The 21,130-nt window shown below is 50.8% G+C and overlaps 1 protein-coding gene across 2 annotated transcripts in view; it reads left to right on the top strand.

Annotated features, from left to right (window-relative positions):
- The first annotated feature begins 1,269 nt into the window (after positions 1–1,269).
- The window catches only part of GFPT1 (glutamine--fructose-6-phosphate transaminase 1), a 47,816-nt gene continuing 27,955 nt past the window's right edge, over positions 1,270–21,130 (top strand). For both annotated transcript variants that reach the window (XM_074164179.1, XM_074164178.1), the window contains exons 1-8: positions 1,270–1,336; positions 12,503–12,610; positions 13,029–13,136; positions 14,519–14,644; positions 15,376–15,434; positions 19,001–19,135; positions 20,053–20,114; positions 20,900–20,979. In XM_074164179.1, coding sequence (XP_074020280.1) covers positions 1,330–1,336; positions 12,503–12,610; positions 13,029–13,136; positions 14,519–14,644; positions 15,376–15,434; positions 19,001–19,135; positions 20,053–20,114; positions 20,900–20,979 — 685 coding nt within the window. In that variant the 5' untranslated portion in view covers positions 1,270–1,329. The remainder of the gene's footprint in view (positions 1,337–12,502; positions 12,611–13,028; positions 13,137–14,518; positions 14,645–15,375; positions 15,435–19,000; positions 19,136–20,052; positions 20,115–20,899; positions 20,980–21,130) is intronic.

Here is a 21,130-nt window from a genome sequence, read left to right as displayed (position 1 = left end):
TCTTTTTGTAGCCTTGGGCTTTTAATGAGTTTTTCAACCGGTACTTGCTGGTGGTGGTTGGATGCGGAGGGTGTAAGGGGGCTGTATCCGGCTGTAGGAACAGGGTGTCGCTCCCCGGCCCCCCCCCCCCCCCCCCCCCGGCTTCGCTTTGCAGATTCACCTTAAGGCTTTCTTTAAGGTGCTGCTGGGGAGGTGCTGTTCTAGAGCAGAGTGGGAATAAGAGGATGAGCCACGTGGATTTATGTCATTGGTGCCGGGGGGGGGTGTGTGGGGGGGTGTGTGTGGGTACCGGAGGCTGCCGGTGCCGCTTGTTCACCCCGGGGCTTGGAAAAAAAACCCCTCGGGGGGTGAGGATTGATGATTTCGTCCTCTCCAGACCGCGCCGAAAGGGTTGGGGATAATCCCAGTAATAGGAATTATTGGGGGGGTTGCCCCCCCATGGGCTGAGAAGCGGAAAACACACACAGACACCCCCCTCCCCCCCCAAAAAAAAAGGTGTCCGGGGCACGGGGGGGCACCCCCTCACACACACCCACACCCCAAAAGGTGGCCGGGAGAGGGGGGGCATCCGCTCCCTCTCCCCCGGTGTCTCAGGGCCTTCCCCGCTCCGGGGGCAGGACCCCTTTGGGGATAATCCCAGTAATAGGAATTATTGTGGGGTTTGCCCCCCCCCCCCCCATGGGCTGAGAAGCGGAAAACACACACAGACACACACCCCCCCCACTCCAAAAGGTGGCCGGGGCGGGGGGGCACCCCCTCACATACCCCTTCCCCCCCCAAAAGGTGGCCGGGGGGCACCCCCTCACACACCCCTTCCCCCCCCAAAAGGTGGCCGGGACGGGGGGGCACCCCCTCACACACCCCCCACCCCAAAAGGTGGCCGGGGCGGGGGGGCACCCCCTCACATACCCCTTCCCCCCCAAAAGGTGGCCGGGGCGGGGGGGCACCCCCTCACATACCCCTTCCCCCCCAAAAGGTGGCCGGGACGGGGGGGCACCCCCTCACATACCCCTTCCCCCCCCAAAAGGTGGCCGGGACCGGGGGGCACCCGCTCCCTCTCCCCCGCTGTCGCAGGCCCCTCGACGCCCCGGGGGCAGGACCCCTTTGTCCGCCCCACACCCCCCCCTCCCCTCGCCGCGCGCCCGCCCGCCCCGCTCCGGCTGCCACGTCCCGGGGGGGCGGGCCGGGGGCGGGGCGTGCGGCGGGGCCCAATGGCGGGGCGTGCGGCGCGCCTGCGCACTGCGCCCCCGCCGCGGGGCGGGTGGTGGCGGGGGGGGGCGGCGCGGCCCCGGCGCGCAGAGGCAGCGCGGCCGCGGAACGGGGCGCACCATGTGCGGTAAGGGCAGGGCAGGGCAGGGCAGGGCGGCGCGGCCCCTCGCCGGGCGGGGGGACGCGACGCGACACACACGCTCAGCGCGTCCCGGTAAAGCAGGAGGGGGGCTCCCGTTTGGCCCGGTCCCGGTCCCTGCCCCGCTCCCCTCCCCTTCCCGCGGGGGAGCGGCGCTAGGCCGGCCGGTGCCGTGCCCGAAGCGTGCGGCGGCGGAACGGCCCGGCCCCCCGGGGCGCCCCCGGCAGCGCGGGGGGGCGGAGAGAGGGCTGGCCCCTTCTGCCTTGCCTCGCTTGTAGCCAGGAGGGGCCCCGTCTCCGTTATCTGAAAATGTCATCATCGTGTCTGCCGTCCGCGGAGGTTGCTCCGGGGGAGGCGTCTTGCGGCGTATTGATAACGGGAAAGCGGAGAATCTCCCGAAATTCTGGGCAAACGTGGAAAAGGCCGCGGGGGGGGGGGGGGAGGGACGGGACACGGCAGCGCTGCGAACACGCCGTTTCCCCGGCGCAGGAGCCCCCGGGGCGCCCGGTGGTGTCGGGGGGTGCGGGTTGGGGGGAGCTGGGGAGGGGGGACGGGGACGCCCCTGCTGCTGTCGGGCTGAGGGGCTGTAGTTTTTAAAAGCGAGGAGGTGCTTTAGGAGCCCGGAGCCCGGCACACGTCGGTCCCGTGTGCGGTGCGGGAAAGGGGTGCGGGTGTTACCGGTAGCGTTTCCAGACGCGGTATCTGAACAACCACTCCCACTTCTCGGTGAAGGGTGGTGGTTGCTGTTAGTTTTTTAGGCGTTACGACTCCCGCTGTGGCTGCTCCTGCCTTGGGGGGGGGTTCACGGGCTGTGGGGCAGACAGGTGGAGAGGTTCAGATGCGGTTTAGGAGCCCCCGCCGCGGGGTCCTGCCCCGGGGGAGCTTCCCTGGGCTGAAGAGATGGAGCAGGGGCCGGGGGGGGCTCGCTCCGGGGTCACGGGTACTGCCCGCTCCCCCGTATTTTTAGGTGCAGCATTAAAATGATCCTCTAAGCGAGGCTGTGGTTTTTATAGAATCATAGAATTGTCTGGGTTGGAAGGGACCTTTCAGATCATGGAGTCCAACCATCAACCCAACTCTCATCTAACCCATGTCTCTAAGCTCTGTGTCAGCCCATCCTTTAAACCCCTCCAGGGATGGTGCCTCAACCCCTTCCCCGGGCAGCCCATTCCAAGGCTTAAGAACCCTTTCCATGGAAAAATTGTTCCCAATATCCAATCTGAACCTCCCCTGGCGCAACGTGAGGCCGTTCCCTCTTGTCCCATGGCCCGTTCCTTGGGAGAAGAGACCGACCCCCCCCGGCTACACCCTCCTTTCAGGGAGTTGTAGAGAGCGAGAAGGTCTCCCCTCAGCCTCCTTTTCTTCAGGCTGAACACCCCCAGCTCCCTCAGCTGCTCCTCACAAGACTTACGCTTAATGGGCAAGTTGCCGTTTCTCTCATTGGTTTTGTGAGGTTGAACTGGTATCGCCTGCAAACTGTCGGGTCTGTGGAGCGCCACGAAGGGGCAATCAGAAATTCATACTTCAGCTTACATTTAACGCCGTGTTAATTTGTGTTAAAAGTACAAAGTGGAGCAAAGCTAAGAATAGAAGGGATAATTATTATTATAAATAGCTTGCTGCAAAAATAGGGGTGGTTTTGGTGCCTCGTGTTTGCCTTGTTTGAGGTCCAGCCTTTGAAATTTGCAATATTAACATTCTGCTCTTTGTGTTTTTAACTGCGATAAGCCCTGAGACCGCTCTGGGTGGTTACATTGGTTGCATTCAAGATTTAACGTGCTGCTTCTCTTTTTGATATAAGCAAAGTTCTTCTTGGATATTGAAACCTTTCAGGAAACAGTAAGAAAAGCTTGAAGGGTTATTTGCTCGGTCTTCGAGTCTTGTTCTGGGAGGCAGAGATACACCCTCCGGAGAAAAACGAGAAGAGGAGAGCGTGGACTGAGTGTGTGAATACGGAAAAATAACCTTTGGAAGTTGAGGAGCTCCTGACCACAGGAATCGCGTGGCTGAAGACAGGGAAGGCTTTTGTAGGGAAGAGGAGGAGAACTGTTTGCCGTCGGAGGGTGCTACCGCATGAACGCCTGTGACTTGCGGTTAAGAAAAAACTAAGGACCACAGTCTTAGTTTCTTAGGCAGAAACTAAGGACCACAGTCTCCTCTGCTGCTGCGGTTCACGGTCCGACCGGCAAGTGCGAGACAAAATCGATGGTGGTCTCAGCTCACCTTAGGAAACGTTAATTGGTTAATTGCAGGGGCAGTTTGGCCTTCCCTCCACACAGCAGCAGCAGCAGACCGCAGGTGAGGGAACGGAGACGTTGCCCTCGGAGAGTCCTGCAAATATCATAAATAGGCAGAGCTGGCTTGTAGGTACTCTGGGTACTGACGCTAACGAGACTTAATTGTCTCTCCCACTGAAGAGACGGTAGTCTCCATCCTGGAGTAGAAGGCTCTGGTTGCTCGCGCTGTGGCCCCCGCAAGGTCTGAGGAGCCGTACTGCGCAGCGTGGTGACAGCCGGTGCCGTCCTGGTTGCTTGTACGGACCCTCAGATGACATTTCTGTAGTAGAACTGTGAGTCAGGGTACGTATTGCCTTGCCTCGCCTCGCTGTCCGGTGGGTATACGGTCCACGTTCAGATCTTTATCCAATTCAAGGTGAGTTTTCAAAAAAGAAGGTGACGGTGCTGCTGTTGTTACCCGAGTTCTCCCTGTGACAGCTTTAGGACTGGAATTACCCACACGATGGTTTCCATGTACCGAAGGTCTGATGTTCAGGTTTATGTACGTGTGGCCTTATGAAGTCCTGTCCTCTGATGTGCTCGTACCAGCTGATGGGTGAAGGAAAGGCCTCGAAGCTCAGTTTCTTGATGCCTGTAGCATAAGCGACAGGTCTGCTGCGTAGATGTGCTGGGAATTTAGTGTCAGTAGAAAAAAAATAGGGCTTGTTCTTGGTAAGTATTACAAACGTGCAGTTTGGAGACCTAACCAGGTGTGAATTGGGGTGTGCTTTGGTCTGAATGCACCAAACCAGTTCAATGGGATCCATGAAATAGTTTGGAAAACAGGTTTTTCAAGGTAGCCAGGCTCCATAGACTGTTCTGTAAATAAGTAAACCTGTTGTATGCCATGACTGGTCTTAATGACAAAAGTGACTGTAGAATTTAGGTTTTGTATTACTAGTAATAAAAACAGGCTTAAGATAGACTGGAGTTTTGAGTTCCGGGGTTGCGTGTACATCAGCGGTGCCCTCCCGCCTGTCCCCTTTGGACGCCGTGGGCCTTGCTGTGACACACGGAGCAGCGGCTCTTGCCCGGAGTGAGTCCTTAGAATTGATGCGCTGGTGGTTGGGAGAAATCCTACCTTTTTTAGCCTGAGAGAGGGGTGAGTCCGTGGGCAGTAAAAGAAGCGTCCAGCGGAGGAATCGGGTTCTCCACCAAGTGGATGCTTCTCCGTTTTGTTTTTCTCCCGGTGCCCGCTTGATGAATTGAACATAAACTCTCTGCTCTCCAGCCAGCAGGCATCCCAACGGCAGTCAGCTTGTTCCTGACCTTGCTCTCCTTCAAACTGGGCAGAATCAGCGTTGTTTCAGTGCGCAGGGGCTGGCACAGCATTCCTCCTCACCCAGCCACCGGGCAGCAAATACTAGGAGCCCTCTCCAGCGGGTTTTGAGCATCGGTTCTGGGGCTAGTGTCTGTGTTGGAACCTGCTGTTACTGCCTGCTGTCTCCCCTCCTCCACTTTGAAGAAGAGTATTTTTATCGCTTTTCCCAGTCTGTAACATAGATTATGTATGTGATATTTAGTAGGCTGCACCTAATTTGTTGAAGATTTGAGGCTTAATAATCATCACCAGGATAAAGGATTCTTTGGAATTGCCAAGTGGGTGGACTGATAGCATCGTCTGTTGAAATGGTTTAACAGTATACGATATGGTACAAAGGAATTTGTAAATCCGACGGTAAACCTACCCTGAAGGCTTTTCTACTTTTGTGGGAAAATGATTAGGGGAAGCTGCTCCTGAAAAACCTCAAGTATTCAAGACACTGGAGAAGATCATTTGTTCTTACCTGGAAGTGGTAATTCATTTCATTTTCCTGTGAACTTACCATGAAGTAAAGGAACATGAGCACCAAAAAAGGTCACAGGAAAATGAAGTTCTCGGGAAAAGTATTTTAGTGACTGTCAACAACAGAAATAGTGAATGTCCACTTGGTAAAAATGCTATTCTGTTAAAATCTGTCAACTGTTTATAGGTTTTTTAATAGATGTTATACCATTCCTAGGTTTTGTGCTTGAATATTAAAAATTGGTCCTAAGAGAGTTGAGTTTCACAAGCAGCTGAGTACCTGTTGGTGGTGGTTCACCAGGTGAGGTTTTCAAGACACACCTGCAAGAAAGGAAATGTTTCGTGTTCTGAAGTATATTGTTCAAGATACTTCCCTTAAGAGAAATCTATATAGCGCTTCTTACGACGGTGGGCCTTAGTGCGATTCCAGAATTGTACCATAAGCTGACACGCTTTGAACAAGGTTTTTCAGTCCGAGTGTGCAAAGTCCTGCGTCAGTTTACCAGGTGAAACATTTTATTATGTTGTAAAGCGTGACTTCTGTTCCAATCCTGAAGTGTATTAGTGTCAAGTCCTGGGGTATATTCGTGTATTCCAGACAGGGCTGTTGTGTTTTCTGAGCCAGTGGGATATAAATTCCCGTAGTGTGCTTGTCGCTGCCTTATTTTAGTTGGGAATTCACAATTACAAACGGCGTTGGACTAGAATGCAAGTTCACGGGGGTTTTTTTGGTTTCACGTAGCGTGTATTTGACCTCAGCTCGGGGCTTGTCAAGGTGACGTAATTAGATGTCGTTCATACGTCCTGGTTTTCTGGAATACTTCCTCTTACCGGCTCGTTCTCAAGCCTGAGCTACAGGGGGCAGGTGGGGTGTAATTACTGAAAAACGCTTGCGTTGGATGGTGTCTAAATGCCTAAGTTGAGCTGGAACTGAAAACTCCTCGTTCCGGGTCTGCTGGGGACCGAAAACTCCTGGTGGGTTGGTTTCAGGAAAGTTCTGCTTGGACTTCAAAGTGTCTACATCTTCAGCACCTGGCACCTAGGCTGGCGAGGGGGAGAAGCTGGTGGTGCACAGATGGGACCGTGGTGGGAATTTGCTAGATGTGTGTTGGAATTTCATCAAAACCAACGTGTTTCCATTGGCTGTTGTGGTTTACATGAGTAAATGAGGGTGTGAGTATCACCCGGGCACCCTCTGACCCGGCACAGTTCCTCGCCGTACATTCACGCCGAAGCCTTGAGGTGTAATTCCAGAAGAAAATTTTACCTGCAGAGCCCCTATTGGTGGCTGCTGGGAAAAATGAACTTTTTTTTCAAAGACACACTTAGATCAGTGAAGCGTAACAAGCAATTACTGCTTGGGGTCTTTTTTTTTTTTTCTCATCAGTGTTATTGTCGAGGGCAGTGGAATTAAAAATGGAAGTGATTGCAAGATGTGATTGCTCATATATTCCTGAATAATCCAATAGGCAGGGTAGAGCCTGTAAAAAATGCTGTTTTCTAAATGTGGATTGAAACTTTCCCCAGCTATGAAGAATCATGTCATTATGGAGTGTTTGAAAAGGGGAAAATTAAATGCATTTGAAAACATCTCCAGGAAGTGAAACTGTTATTTACACGTAATTCGTCATGACCAAATGTCATAAATGGGTGATAAACCTTCAGATATTTGACTTTGGCTTGCAGATTAGTAAGTCATGCATTTAGGAAGACTCGTGTTCGTTTTCACTGGCCTGTCACATTTTTTACTTCAATTATGCATCGTTTTTACATATTATGCTGTTTAGTTTTCTTTCTTTATTTTTCCTGTTTTCTCTAAGGTGAGTTTTAAACCTGCTTGTCTTATTTGCCTTCTAATTTGTAAAATTTTTGTGTTTTCTGATAGGCGCTGAATTCCTTGGGTTCGTTTTTTGTTTTTTGGAGGTTTTTTTGGCATTCTTAGTCTTAGATTCAGAATTTTTTTTGCAGTCCTCATGAATAATCTTAATATAATTGTGCTGTAATTAATACATTATTTTTTTTCAATGCCTGAGACAATGCCAAGTTGGCTCTTTTCTTGATAGATGTTTTGTTTTTGTTTACAGCACAAGTGGAAATAAACACTATCCTGTTCTTCAGTCTCATTCCAGATGAGCCATTCCTTCCTGCAGGAAGTTGGTTTCTGCTTGGTGCCCATTCCGTATGTGGTATTTTGCTGTGAACCCACAGAATGATATGGGGTTGGAAGGGACCTCTGGAGATCACCCAGTCCAACCCCCTGCCAGAGCAGGGCCACCCAGAGCAGGTCCCACAGGAACGTGTCCAGGGGGGGTTTGAATGTCTCCGGAGATGGAGACTCCACCACCTCTCTGGGCAGCCTCTTCCAGGGCTCTGCCACCCTCACAGGAAAGAAGTTCCTTCTCATGTTTAGGTGGAATGTCTTAATATTCAAGTTTGTGCCCATTTCCTCTTGTCCTGTCGCTGGGCACCACTGGAAAAAGAAAACTCGTAGCAGTTGTGATCTGTGACAAGGAATTGAGTTTTAATTTGTTGTTGTGTTTGGTGTTTTTTTTTTTTTTTTTTTTAGTTCAGATGTGCCTAAACTTGTTAAAATGTGCAGAGAAAATACCGTTTCAAGGCACTGTCTGGTTTGGATTCAGATTTAACAAAGATGTCCAAAGTCAGCCTTGGCTAGAGGGAGAAAGTTCTGGGTTTAAGCCATTTTTTTGGTTCAGAATAAGTTGCAATCCTTGTACCAGAAGCAGAACGGAGACTCAAATGATCAGTTCACATTTACAAAAGTATTTTATGGAAAGAAACAGAATTTCTGCCTAATAATTGTGCCCATCTATTGACTTAGATGTTTTTTTCACATGGAGGGCTTAATTTTAGTGGCCTTGCTGGGGCACCATGTGTCTGTAGGGAAAGTGCTGTGCAAACTGATCTTCCCTGGGGATTTTCCGTGGTGTCCCCCAGCCCCATGGGGGGCCGTGTCTGATTTGCCAGCTATAGGTGTGTTGATGGGTGTTCAGGAGGGGACGGGCGCTCTGTGCCATTGAGGTCTGCTCCCATGGAAAACAGCCTCATCTGAAATGTGGGGTCACGGCCTGGAAACCGGCTGGGTCTTTGGTAGCCGTGTGGCCGGTGGTGTTACGGGGGTGATGCCCAATGGCCCTCGGGACCAGGGGAGGGCTACCTTCACCTGCCCCTGGCATGCTCTTGGCCGGAGAGGCTGGAGGTGCTGGTGGGCCGCAAAGATGGGCTGTAAGGTGGCAGAGCAGACTGCAGGAACCTTGCTGTCCTGTCCTACGCTACCTTCCTTCCCCCTTTCCTCCAGTCCTCTTTTCTTCTCCCTTCTCGGTACGTGCCCCCTACACATCCTATTTGATGCACACAGTTCCTCCCCCAGACCTTACAGTGGCTGTTTCACCCTTTGCCAGCTGGACAGACTGTGCCATTTTTGCCCCCCCAGTTGCTCAGTGGGAGGCCCTGCCAGTGAAGAAGGCCTCCTCCTTGGCCACCTGGACACAACACAAGGTGTTTCATGTGCCCAGGTGGCCAAGGCGGCCAACAGCATCCTGGCCTGTGTCAGGACCAGTGTGGCCAGCAGAACTGGGGCAGTGATGGTCTCCCTGTACTGGGCACTGGTGAGGCCCCACCTCGAGGGATGTGTCCAGTTTTGGGCCCTTCACTCCAAGAAAGACCTTGAGGGGCTGGAGTGGGTCCAGAGAAGGGCAACGGAGCTGGTGAGGGGTCTGGAGCACAAGGAGAAGGGTCTGGAGAACTTCTGAGGGAGCTGGGGGTGTTCAGCCTGGAGAAAAGGAGGCTGAGGGGAGACCTTCTCGCTCTCTCCAACTCCCTGAAAGGAGGGTGTAGCCAGGGGGGGTCGGTCTCTTCTCCCAAGGAACAGGCCATGGGACAAGAGGAAACGGCCTCAAGTTGTGCCAGGGGAGGTTTAGGATGGATATTGGGGAAAATTTCCGCTGAAAGGGTTGTCAAGCCCTGGAAGAGGTTGCCCAGGGCAGTGGTGGAGTCGCCATCTCTGGAGGTGTTTAAAAGACATGTAGACGTGGTGCTGAGGGACATGGGTTAGTGGTAAGTTGGCAGTGCTGGGCTTAAGATTGGACTTGATGATCTTAAAGATCTCTTCCTACCACAGCCCTCCTATGATTGTCTGTGCTCCCGTCAGTGAGGCTCTTGTGCCTCTCATACTGCTGCTGTTCACGGGGAAGGGCTTTGAGGAGCTGTCTCACCATGGCCAACCTATGTTCTGGCTCCTGAGCACCATAACGCTCCTCATCGGTCCCTGTTTGCTCAAAAGAACAAACTTGAGTGGCCTTTGGTGTTGTGGAGTGGCTGTGGCAGTGGAGTAACTGGGTGGGTAGCGGCGTGCCCGAGTGGGGCTGGTGATGCCATAGCGAGATGGCTGAAATGCCACCGAGGGGACACGGAGGTTGTAGGTGCTTCTGGGGAGCTGTTTGACAGGCCCAGCTAATGGCGGTGCCATCAGAAAAGGATTATGGCTCCAGAATTTGGGTGGGAATGGGACCCCTAGCGTGTGCGTCCAAGGTACAAAAAACACGGAGAGGGGTCTCAACTCTGAAAATATTTAGCTGATTTGGGAAAGTGTAAGCAGCGTTCGTGTTTCTGTAATTACCCCTGCTGGTTATAATTATGCCTTCTGAAGTAGCTTTGCTTTGGATGCTGTGGTGGGTGGCTTTGGTGTAAAGGGGAACGTTGGGAGCCGCTGGAGCCCATCCTGCCTTTTTAAAGGCATCTCATGTGCTTGTTTTCTCCGCTTTATGGGACACACTTGTTATTTTTATGTGTAATGCTACTGCTTTGGGAGGTGTCTGGTGAATATGGAGAGAGGGGCTTCTCCAGCTGCCTGCTAGCAAAGGCCATCTGCTTTGTACCCCTGTTGTAAGACCTGGAAGCCATCTAAAGGATTTTAGGCATCCAGGCTATAGCTGAAACGTGCCATCCTTCAGCCTGGATGACAGCTCTTTGGAGTCAGTTTGCTTGTAAACAGGGAGGTTGCTGTTTGCCTGAAGAATGCAGTTTTTAGAAACAGAGTGAACTAAGTATCTCAAATTGGAAAAGTTTATTTTTGCCAGAAGGGTGGGGAGGAGGGTTTGGAGATGGAGAGCGTGTGGGAGGTATCCTTCAGAGGAGGCTTTTGAAATCCAGCAGGGGCTGTTAACTGCTGCTAGGGTTTTATTACCTGTGGAGTTTTCAGCTGGGAATTGTGGGGTTTGTGGAGGAGGACCTCAACCTGTCCCTGGAGTTACTGGAACCAACGCTCAAGCTGGACAAATGCCACAAGGAGGTGGCAGCCACAGGCCTGCGTGTGTGATGGGTTTGGGGTGTCAGGGACAATGGAAACGAAATTGCAAACTTCTATGAGCTTGGTCCTGATAGTCCTACAAGTCATTATCAGAAAAGGCTTTGGGGGAAATGGAGACAGAAGCTAAAGAAGCCAAGTGAAACACTCCATTTTATTTTTTTTTTCTTATCTGACCAGGTGGTTTAAGAAAGAGGAACAATAAAACGTGCCTCATATTTTTTTTTTTTTTTTTTTTAGCAATATGGAAGGAAATGTGAGACACGGTGTGTTCTTTTTGCAGGAGGGAGGTGTAACTTCTAATGCTGGTGCTTTGGAAATGGGAAGGTGAAGTTTATGACAAACTTGCCCTGAGACCTATCAGCCACAGTCACTGAATTTCACTGAATTTTTAGAGTTGGAAGGGACCATAAAGATCATCTAGTCCAACTCCCCTGCTGAAGCAGGATTGCCCAGAGCATGTCGATGGAAAAGGGAGAAGGATCGGGAGAGTGTCAGGATGGTACATGGCTGTGTATGACCTGGTGTCCCTGCTCAGGCTGAAAAGCCCCTTGTAAACATTTGGGCGCTCTGCTGGGTGGTATTCAGCGCAGCCATCGACTCGAGTAGCCCCTATTTCTACTTAGAAAATAAAGACATCAAAGGGCTTTGAATTATTTAGTTTAATTCCAAAAGACAAACAGCGTAAGAATGCAGTTCTTCAAATGTTCATTAAAATAATTTGTGTGTAAACAGAAAGATTTATGTTCCAAAAATCATCTTGGGAGCGATATTTTTCCCATGAGTAGAAGTTTGGGAACTGGGAGGCGGGCTGTGTGGCAGTACTGTCAGGAAAAAACTGAAGATTTGGGATGCCTTTAAAATGACTTTGGTTTTGCGTGTTTGCCACTGAACTCTGTTCTCCAGAGGTTTTGATAAAGTTTCTTAAATTACAAACCCTGAATTACCAGTCACGTACACGTACGGATGTTTGTGTGAAATCCCTCTTGCTTTTATTCCATGCAGACGTTTTTCTCCTTTAAAATGTTAGGGTGAAATGGTAGATTTCAAGTACAGATATTTCTAGCATCCTGTAAATGTCTTCTCATGCTCCTGCTTCTCGATGGCACCAAAGGAAATCTTTCTGAAATAAAGCCATAGTTGGCATTAGAGATGGAGGAATTTGTGTGTCCCTATCACTGTTTAAAAATAGAAGCAGCGATTTATCTTCCTTTGCAACCTCCAGGAAAAATAGCTCCATTAGTTCGAGGGTGCTAGTTTGCATGAGTTAAATGAATTTTTTTTTTCTTGGTGAGGCTGTGGGAGGAACTTAGAGAAAGCTATTCAAGGAAGAATTCCTTGTGAAGATGGTTCTTCAGCATGCAAAGCTCAGCGTTAATGAACCTTGAATTTTTGGTATGAAGTAATGAGTTTCCTTTCCCCTGCCCTATCTCCTGGCAGCTCATTCTGTTGTGAAGGCCCAGCTCACGTGGAAATTCTTTTTCCCATCACAACCTGGCTTGTCCTGTTTAGTTGCTTTCAGTGTCATGGGGAGGATGCTGGCATTTTGTCGTTAGTTTTGCTCCCTTAAATGTTAGTGACATCATCTCCGTTGGATCTCAGGCGGGGTAAAGAGAAGCTGCAATTTCTCAAGGTGGTACCTTCCTGCCGGGGGTTCTCCCTACCAAGGCTTGTTGGAGTTTTAACTCAGTGCAGACACTGAGTAGATGCACAGACAGAGTTGCCTCAGCTGTGATTTTGTTCTAAGATCATGCTCTTCCTCCGTACAGGCATCTTTGCTTACCTGAACTACCATGTTCCCCGGACAAGACGGGAGATCCTGGAGACCCTTATCAAAGGGCTCCAGCGGCTGGAGTACAGAGGCTATGACTCTGCAGGTACCTCTCTCCAAGTGACACTGGTTCTTTTTCTGAATTTTGGCTTGTAAATGATGATTTTTGTGGTATGTTTGTGAATGGTTTCTACTGTCTTCTGCTTTTGAAGAAAGCCAAAACACAAATTGGATGTGCCTGTGGTCGTGTGGTCAGAGGCTTGGATTAATTTTCGATATACAGATTTTTATAAACATTCTCGATGCCTGTTATCTAAGGCTTTAAAAATACCTACAAGATGATAAAGGGAAAACTCGCTTCTAATCTACAGGGTTTCTTGCCTTTGTTTGGGAGGATCAGGGAGGGGGGGAGAAAGGGCAATGTAAAAAAAAACTTTAAAAAAAACAGTATTTGTTTACATAAACTCCTGTGATTTGCTTTCTGCACCTCACACTCTTTCTTCATGTTCTGTGGCGATGGCTAGGTGTGGGAATCGATGGTGGAAACGACAAAGACTGGGAAGCTAATGCTTGCAAAATCCAGCTTATCAAACAGAAGGGGAAAGTGAAGGCTCTGGACGAGGAGGTTCACAGTATGTATTTCCCTTCCCTGCTTACTCTCTTTCCTTGAAATGTCTTCTTATCTTGTTTGTGTTTGAATATCACCTGTTTTACCCAGAAACACTATTTCCAAGTAAATCGTGTATAAAGTGCCAGAGACGTAAGTGCTCACAGGTGTGCTGTGAAGTGATGTGCCAGTGATCCTCTGGGCGTTGCCATGAAGTTACACAGAAGTCCTGTTTTCTCCAGACAAATGAATCACATCCCATTGAAGTAAAATAGATCTGAAATACATTTTAGAAAACAGACCAAAAAAAACCAAACCTCAAACAAAAAACTCCTTAAACTGGGGAAAGGGGAATTACTGGGAGATAATTATTGCAGACCTAGAGGTTGGGTAAAAAAGAGAAATGCGGTGATAACTTCACCAGTGGAATTTTAAATTTTCATATATAATGCTTGTCCCAGCTCAAGCTGTCCATTGAGTAGCGATGGGCTGAGCAACTGGCTTCAGGAAGGTGCCGATGCCTGTGTGTGACTGACAAATTGATGAGAACGCAGAGAGTGAGGTCTTCTGCATCCATTTCTGCCTCTTCACGTTCCCTTGATTTAAATGTTAAATTCATTGAATCTGGGCACAATGCAAAGAACCGCGGAGGTGCTGGGTGTGGGGTACCAGGAAGCTGTGTGAGAACGGGGAGATGCTTTTCAGAGGAGTTGAGATCCCTCGTTTGCATTCAAGAGCTGCTGTTGTAACTTAAATTTTTTTTAACCCATGCTAGTGTGAGCCTCACGGTGCAGGGTGCTGCTTGTCCAAGAGGAAGGTGGGCAGATCTAATCTTGGTGTGGAGAAAACCAGGAAGCGAAAAAGCCAGGCGTATGTGCGTTACAGAAATAGAAGATATCCAAAACATTTGTGAAGAAATGTTTGCCTGCTCAAGAAAATTGCAGGATATCCAGTTTGAAAGAGATTGTGGGGACACTTCTTGCGGAACACAAGGAATCTTTTTTCCCAAAGATATACTAATGCTAATGGTATGCTTTCTGGAGATAAGGGTTAGTGATGAATGATCTAACCACAGTGGTATGTAACCGTGAAATGGGCTGGTTTGGTCACAGCTGACAGTGTACAGCAGGTGACAGGATGGCAAGGTGCACCCCTGAGAGTGAAATTAAGGTCGGATTCTTTCTTAAAAGTTGTTTTTTATTTTGGTGGGGTGAGGAGAGCAGGGAGGTTGCTTGTGTGCGTCCGTTCTGAATCCTCTGAAAACAGGCCTGGTGGTTTGCTGGGTTTGCTGGTTCTGTTCCCCTGCCAGTATTGCTGTCCTGGGGCCCCCGGAGCCTGGTGAGACTCCTGCGATGCCTTCAGGGGAGGGACACCCCCTCTACTAAAATTTTCTCCTTTCTGCTGCAGAGCAACAGGACATGGACCTCGACATCGAGTTTGATGTACACCTTGGAATCGCCCACACCCGCTGGGCTACCCACGGCGAGCCCAGTCCTGTCAACAGCCACCCCCAGCGCTCGGATAAGAACAATGGTGAGTGTTCTCTGGAGGAACCGTGTGCTCCTCGGCAGGTCTTTGGAAAGCTTGCTGCCTGTCACGCCTGCCATGCCACGGGACAATGGGTTTGTTGCAGGCCATAGTTCCGAGCCCCGTGGCTGTGGAGCTGGGTTTGGCCCTGATTTCTGGCCACGGGGTACGCTCACAGTAGTGAACGATCTCAGGAGGGGTTGGAGTTAGTGCCCAGAGGTTTGGTGGGTGCGTGGGCACGGCACAAGGAGGAGGTAAACACACAACTAAATCGGATGGTAAGAATTTTCATGACTATTTGGAATGGAATTTTGTATACTTTTTTTTTTTTTTCCATTTATTTATTTTTTTCCATAATCACCACTATGGAAGGGGGTTTCCTCTGTGCTACAGTGCACAGCTTGGTTAGCGTCTGGAGCAGCAGTGACAAGCTGGCAGGAGAAGCGGGGCGTTTAATGGCTTCCAGCAGGCTGGAAACTGCCAAGCCCTTAAGTGCCTCCAGAAACTTTGCACAGGATCACAGTAGCCCATGTCCCACCCATGTTATTATTGTCTTTCACCATTATCAGCCACGCCAAGTGGGGCAGAGCAAGGGAATCACACCGGGAGGTGAAACTCTTCTCTTTATTCTGCCAAGTACGGCTTTTCACACAATAAAGCTTTGTGGTCTCTGCTGTCTGTGTGACGGGGGCGCTGGTGTGGGGCTGATCGGGGCCTTTTCTCTCCTCTGTCTCCAGAGTTCATCGTCATCCACAACGGCATCATCACCAACTACAAGGACCTGCGGAAATTCCTGGTGAGTGACCTGTGTGTGTGTGACACTCACTCCCCTACTCACACTCTCCCACTACTCCCTCCCTCTCACTCTGGCTCTCACACACTCCCCCATTGACTCCCCCACTCGTGTTTGCACTCTCCACTCATCCCCCTCCTCCACTCACACTCACATTCTCGCACTCACTCCCCGTCCTTCCCCGTTCCCACCTACACTCACCACCTGCTCACATTTACTCTCCTCCATTCGTGTTCCCTGACTCATGTTTTTGTGCTTGCACTCACCTACTTGCACACTCGCATTCCTACTCACATTCTCACACTTCCACCCCCTCTCTCCCTCACTCACACTCACCCTCCCGCTCACATTCCTCCTCAATCCCTGCTTGCACTCCCCCCTCACTCACTCTCCCACTCACTCTCTTCCATTCACCCCCCACTGGCTCTTCATTCACACTCCCTCACTCATTCTCACTCTCCACTTACACTCCCCTGCTCACACTTGCTCTCACACTCGCCTCCCTCCATTCACACTCCCCCACTCATGTTCCCCTGCTTGCATTCACTCACTTAACCTCCCTCCCTCACTCTCCCCCACACTGTCCCACTCACACGTATGCTCCCCGACTCACACTCCCCCACTCACGTTCTCACACTCACCGTATTCACACCCCTCCACTCACACCCCTCATTATTCCACTCACTCCCTTTCCCTCCCCTACTCACACTCGTCCACTTGCCCTCCCGTTCACACTCCTCCACTCACTCCCCTATTCACACACTCCCTGACTCACACTCATTCTCCCACTCACACCTTTACTGTGACCCCCCCTCTCCCTCCCTCACCCACTCACACTCACTCTCCTTCTTCACACACTCGCCTCGCGTTCCCTCACTCATGCTTTGCTTCACTCCTTGCTCTGCCCCACTCACTACCTCATTCCACCACTCGTATTTTAACACTCACACCCCCCTGCCCCTCACTACTCATCCCCCACTCACATCTCACACTCAGTCCCCACTCACACTCTCCCAAGTGCTTCCACCACTCACGTCACACTCGTTTCTCTCCTCCATTCACTCTCCCGCTCACCCTCCTCGCTCCCCCATTCATATTCTCACTCTTAGCTCCCGCTCCCCCCGCCGCCCACACTCATCCTCCTGCCCACACTCCTCCTCACTCCCCCACTCATCCCTCACACGCTCACACACACACTCACACCCCCGCGCTCATTCTCACACTCTGCTCACACTCCCCATTCATGCTCCGCCTTGCTCCCCCTCTAACCCTCTCCCTCCCCTTCACCCTCCTGCACTCACACTCACCCTCCCACGCCCCTGCTCACTTCCCACTCACGCTCCTCCTCACTCCCCTATTCACATTCGACTTTCCCACTCACCCCCCACTTCTCTTACACTCCCCCACTCATTCTCACACTCGCTTTCACACTCACATTCCCCCACTCACCCTCGCCCTTCTCACTCCCCATTCCCCCACTCACACTCAGCCCTGTTCATGCTCTCCCACTCACCCTCTCACACACTCCCCCACTCTCACGCCGTCCCTCCTCTTCCTCAGTCATCACACTCACTCCTACTCACACTCACTCTCCCACTGCCCAATCATGTTCTCACACTTACTCCCATACTCACGCTCCTCACTCATTCCTTTACTCCCACTTCCCTACTCGTGCTCACTTTCCACTCGCACTCCTCCATGCTCCCACCTCCCTTCCCACACTCCCTTCCACTCACACGTGTCACTCTGCCGCTCCCCCACTCACAGTCTCACATTCCCACTCACTCCTACACTCACCCTCATTCACGGTCCCTCATTCTCCCACTCCCTCTCACCCCCCCTGTTCCTCCCACTCACGGTCCATCACCACTTACTCACTCTCCCACTCGCTCCTGCACATGTGCCTCCCCACTCATTCTTGCACTCTCACTCCTGCACTCACACTCACCCCTGACTCTTGTGCACTCCCCCATCCATAGTCACGTGCACTCCTGAGCTCACACTCGAGGGAGCACTTGCACACGCCCTCACTCCACATTTGCACTCAAACCCCACTCACACTTAAACTGACTTCCCCCAGTCACACTCATGTTCTCACACTTAACACTTTTCCACTTGCGTGTTTGTGCACCCTCCATCTTACACACTCACCCTTGCACTCGGTATGCACGCTCGGTCCCCACTCACTCCCTGCACTCACGTCACTGTCACACTCACATACTCTCCTCCTCTCTTTTGCACTGTCACATGCACTCACCTGCACCATCACTCCCCCACTTCCACACTCACTCTTCCATTTGCACTTCCTCATCTGCTCACACGCAGTCTCGCTCTCCCGGACACTCACACTCGCTCTCCCACTCACGCTAGCGGGGTGGGGAGGAGAAGAAAAAGAAGGAAAAGGAAGGCGGTGCACTGGATGGAGGCGAAAGCTGGAAGGAAAAGGGAAGAAGGCGGCATGAAAGGAGAAGGAAGTAAAAAAGGGCAAGGAAATGAAGGAATGGGAAAGGCAAGGTAGGGAAGAAGGAAGGAAATGGGAGGTAAGGAAAGGATGAAAAGGAGTCCAAGGGAAAGGGAACGAAGGGGGAAAAAAAGAGAAAGGAAAAGGTAGGAAAGAAGAAAGGAAGGGAGAGGAAATGCAGGAAAAGTTGGAGAATATGAAGGAGGAAAAGGAAGGAAAGGATGGGTGAGGAGGAAGAAAGGAGGGAAGGAAAAAGACAAGGAAAGAAAGCAGGAAAAAAGGAAAAAGGGAAAGTAGGGAGGAAAAAGGTAAGAAGGAAAGAATAAGAAAGGCAGAAAAGAAGAAAGTAAGAGGGAAAAAGCAGGAAAGGAAAAAAGGAAGAGAAAATGCAGGAGGCAAGGAAAAGGAAAGGCAGAAATGAAGGATGTAAGGAAATTGAGGAAGGAAGGAAAAGGCAGGATAAAAAGAAAAGGCAAGAAAAAAGGAAGGGCAGAAAAGGAAGACGGGAAAAGTCAGGAGGGAAGCAGATAAGGAAATGAAATTGAAGGAAGGAAAGGCAGGAAAGAGAAAAGGAAAGACGGGAAAGAAGGAAGAGGAAAGGTGGGAAAGAAGGATGAACACGTGAAGGAAGGCAGAGGAAGGCAGGAAAGAAGAAAGCAAATATGAAGGAAGAAGGATGGAAAAAGGAAGAGGAAAAGCAAGAGGGATGGATAGAAAAAGGAAGAAAAAAAGGAAATGCACTATGGAAGGATAAAACCAAGGGAAGGCAGGAAAGAAGAAAAAATGAAAGGCAAGAAGGAAGAGGAAAGGCAGGAGGGAAGGATGGAAAAAAGAGGGAAGGAGGAAAAAGACAAGAAAAAAGGGAAGGAGATAAGGTGGGGAGGAAGGCAAAAGACAAGGAAAGGCATGAGGCAAAGGGAAAAAGTTACAGAAAGAAGGATGGGAGGGATTAAGGAAAAAAGGAAAGGCAGGAGAGGAGAGAAGAAAAAGCAAAAGGAAATGCAGGAAAGGAGGGAAGGAGGTAAAGTAAGGAAGGAAGAGAAAAGGATAGAAGGCAGAAAAAAGGGAGGGGAGAGGGCAGGTTACCCACCGTGTGCTGTTGCTGCAGGAGAGCAAAGGCTACGACTTTGAGTCGGAGACGGATACGGAGAGCATCGCCAAACTGGTCAAGTACATGTACGACAACCGGGACAGCGACGACATCAGCTTCACCACCCTGGTGGAGAGGGTCATCCAGCAGCTGGTAATGCTGGGAGCAGGGTGCAGGTGGGGACACGGGGACAGGTACACACACCCCGGTACAGACACACATACAGACACGCTTGCAACAAGAAATAACACCAGTACTCCAGTATTGGCTGTGCCAGACGCTGCCACAGCACGTTCTGCGGCACACGTGATGGGGTGGTTTTGTCTTTTCTACCTCTGACAGTTCATCTCAGACATACATTCTTCTTTAACGTTAGCCAATACTCCTGAAAAATGTCTACATCTGGGGACGCAGGAGTACCTCGAGGCAGCTGGTGCCCGGTGTGTTGGGTGGGACAGAGTGGAAATCGGTCTGTGCTTCAGATCGTCCCCAAAGCTCCTGTCTTTAAGAGCTGCTGACCCCTTGTGGGAATCTCGCTACATGGCGACTCCTTCCAGGGGTCGGCTCTTGCCGAGTTGTGCACAGGATCCAGCCGAGTGTTCTTTGGCCTGGAGCGCCTTGGTCAGGAGGCGGTTTTCCAGGGATTTGCCTGGCAGGAGCTGTGGTAGCAGCAGAGCAGGGACACATTTTGCTGGCAGATTGCGGCAGTTCCCCTTGACGTTTGGTGGCACCGCACCTGAGCAAACACCCCAGAGCTTTGGTGCTTCTACCAGGTCTTTGCCTTTGCAAGTCCACTCCCCGCACTCTGAGCAAAGGCAGGAGCCCTTGCATGGTGATGTCTTGAGTGCAGTGTCTGTCTGGGAGCTCAGAAGACTCATTCAGTGGTTGAGGATGAGCTGCCCAGGCTCAGGGGTGGGGGCACCTGGAGCTCCTCGTGGCTCTGAAGAGGGCTGTGCAGCCTTCTGCTCGGTATCTCTTGCCTGTTCACAGAAACACTGGGCTGGGAATCATGAAAAGGTGGTCCAGGCCTCAAATGACAGGATAAAGAGTTTGTATTTCTCTTGTTCCAGGAAGGTGCTTTCGCCCTGGTGTTCAAAAGTGTTCATTATCCTGGCCAGGCAGTCGGTACCAGGTAAGTATCGCCATGGGAAAGAACCTCCTTGTTGCACCCTTTATGTCACACTTTTTTTTGTCCTCCAAGTTAGAAGACAATGGAGTAGGGGTTGTTCCCACCACATGTATACGCTGGGGTGAGCGTGGCTGGTGTTTTTCATTTCCTTTCTCTTGCTTTTCCATTTATCATAACAGAAAATTCAAAAAAAAAAACGTTTTGAAAATTTCTTAGTGACCAGCTGTATCACAACTGGTCTGGAACAGCTTTTTTCTTTTGTGTAGGCTCTGGTCGTGAGAGCTTTGGAAGGAGATGGTTTTCTCTCTTCCTTTGTCATGGCATTTGTGGCAGCATTTGGACAAGTCCTCCAGTTGACTTAAAGTCAGGCCAGTGCAGTGTTTGGGTTTTCTACTCCACTTTTAGACGTCACCATTGGTTGGGTTGGTTTAACCATCCCCATGCCCAGCACAGGTTTTTAATCCCGGTGGTGGTAGCTGGTTGTAGATACGTACAGCGAGGAACAGCTGGTGCGTTCCCAGTTTGAGTGTCCCTGGGATTGCAGTTCCTCTTGCAGAGTTTCTGCTAAACTTGAGGCAGATTCCTCACGTCCTTGCGCTGTGTTTATTCAGAGATTCTTTCACTCTGTCTTGTGGCCTCCCATGTTTGCAGCACCAACAACTTACCTGGGAGGAGTTTGTTCTCGTTCAGTTCAGTTGCTGTGCTGGAGAATAGCAGTCCCTTTGGGTCGGATGTCCGGGTGAGGAATCTTGGGGTGCTGCAGGCTGTGACTGGGTGTCTTGTTGCAGGCGAGGCAGCCCCCTGCTCATCGGAGTGCGCAGCGAGCACAAGCTCTCCACCGACCACATCCCCATTCTCTACCGCACGGGTAAGCGCGGGCTCCCCCTCCCCGCGGCAACCGCCTCCGCTCACACGGAGCACGAGCACACAGCTTCGCAAACAGCTTTGTGCTCTGGAATAGCCTGGAGAAGGGAAGGCTGAGGGGAGACCTTATTAATGCTTCCAAGTACCTAAAGGGT

This window comes from Numenius arquata, chromosome 26 (genome assembly GCF_964106895.1).
Source record: "Numenius arquata chromosome 26, bNumArq3.hap1.1, whole genome shotgun sequence".
Taxonomy (NCBI): Eukaryota; Metazoa; Chordata; class Aves; order Charadriiformes; family Scolopacidae; genus Numenius; species Numenius arquata.
This window is presented reverse-complemented; position numbering and strand designations above follow the sequence as displayed.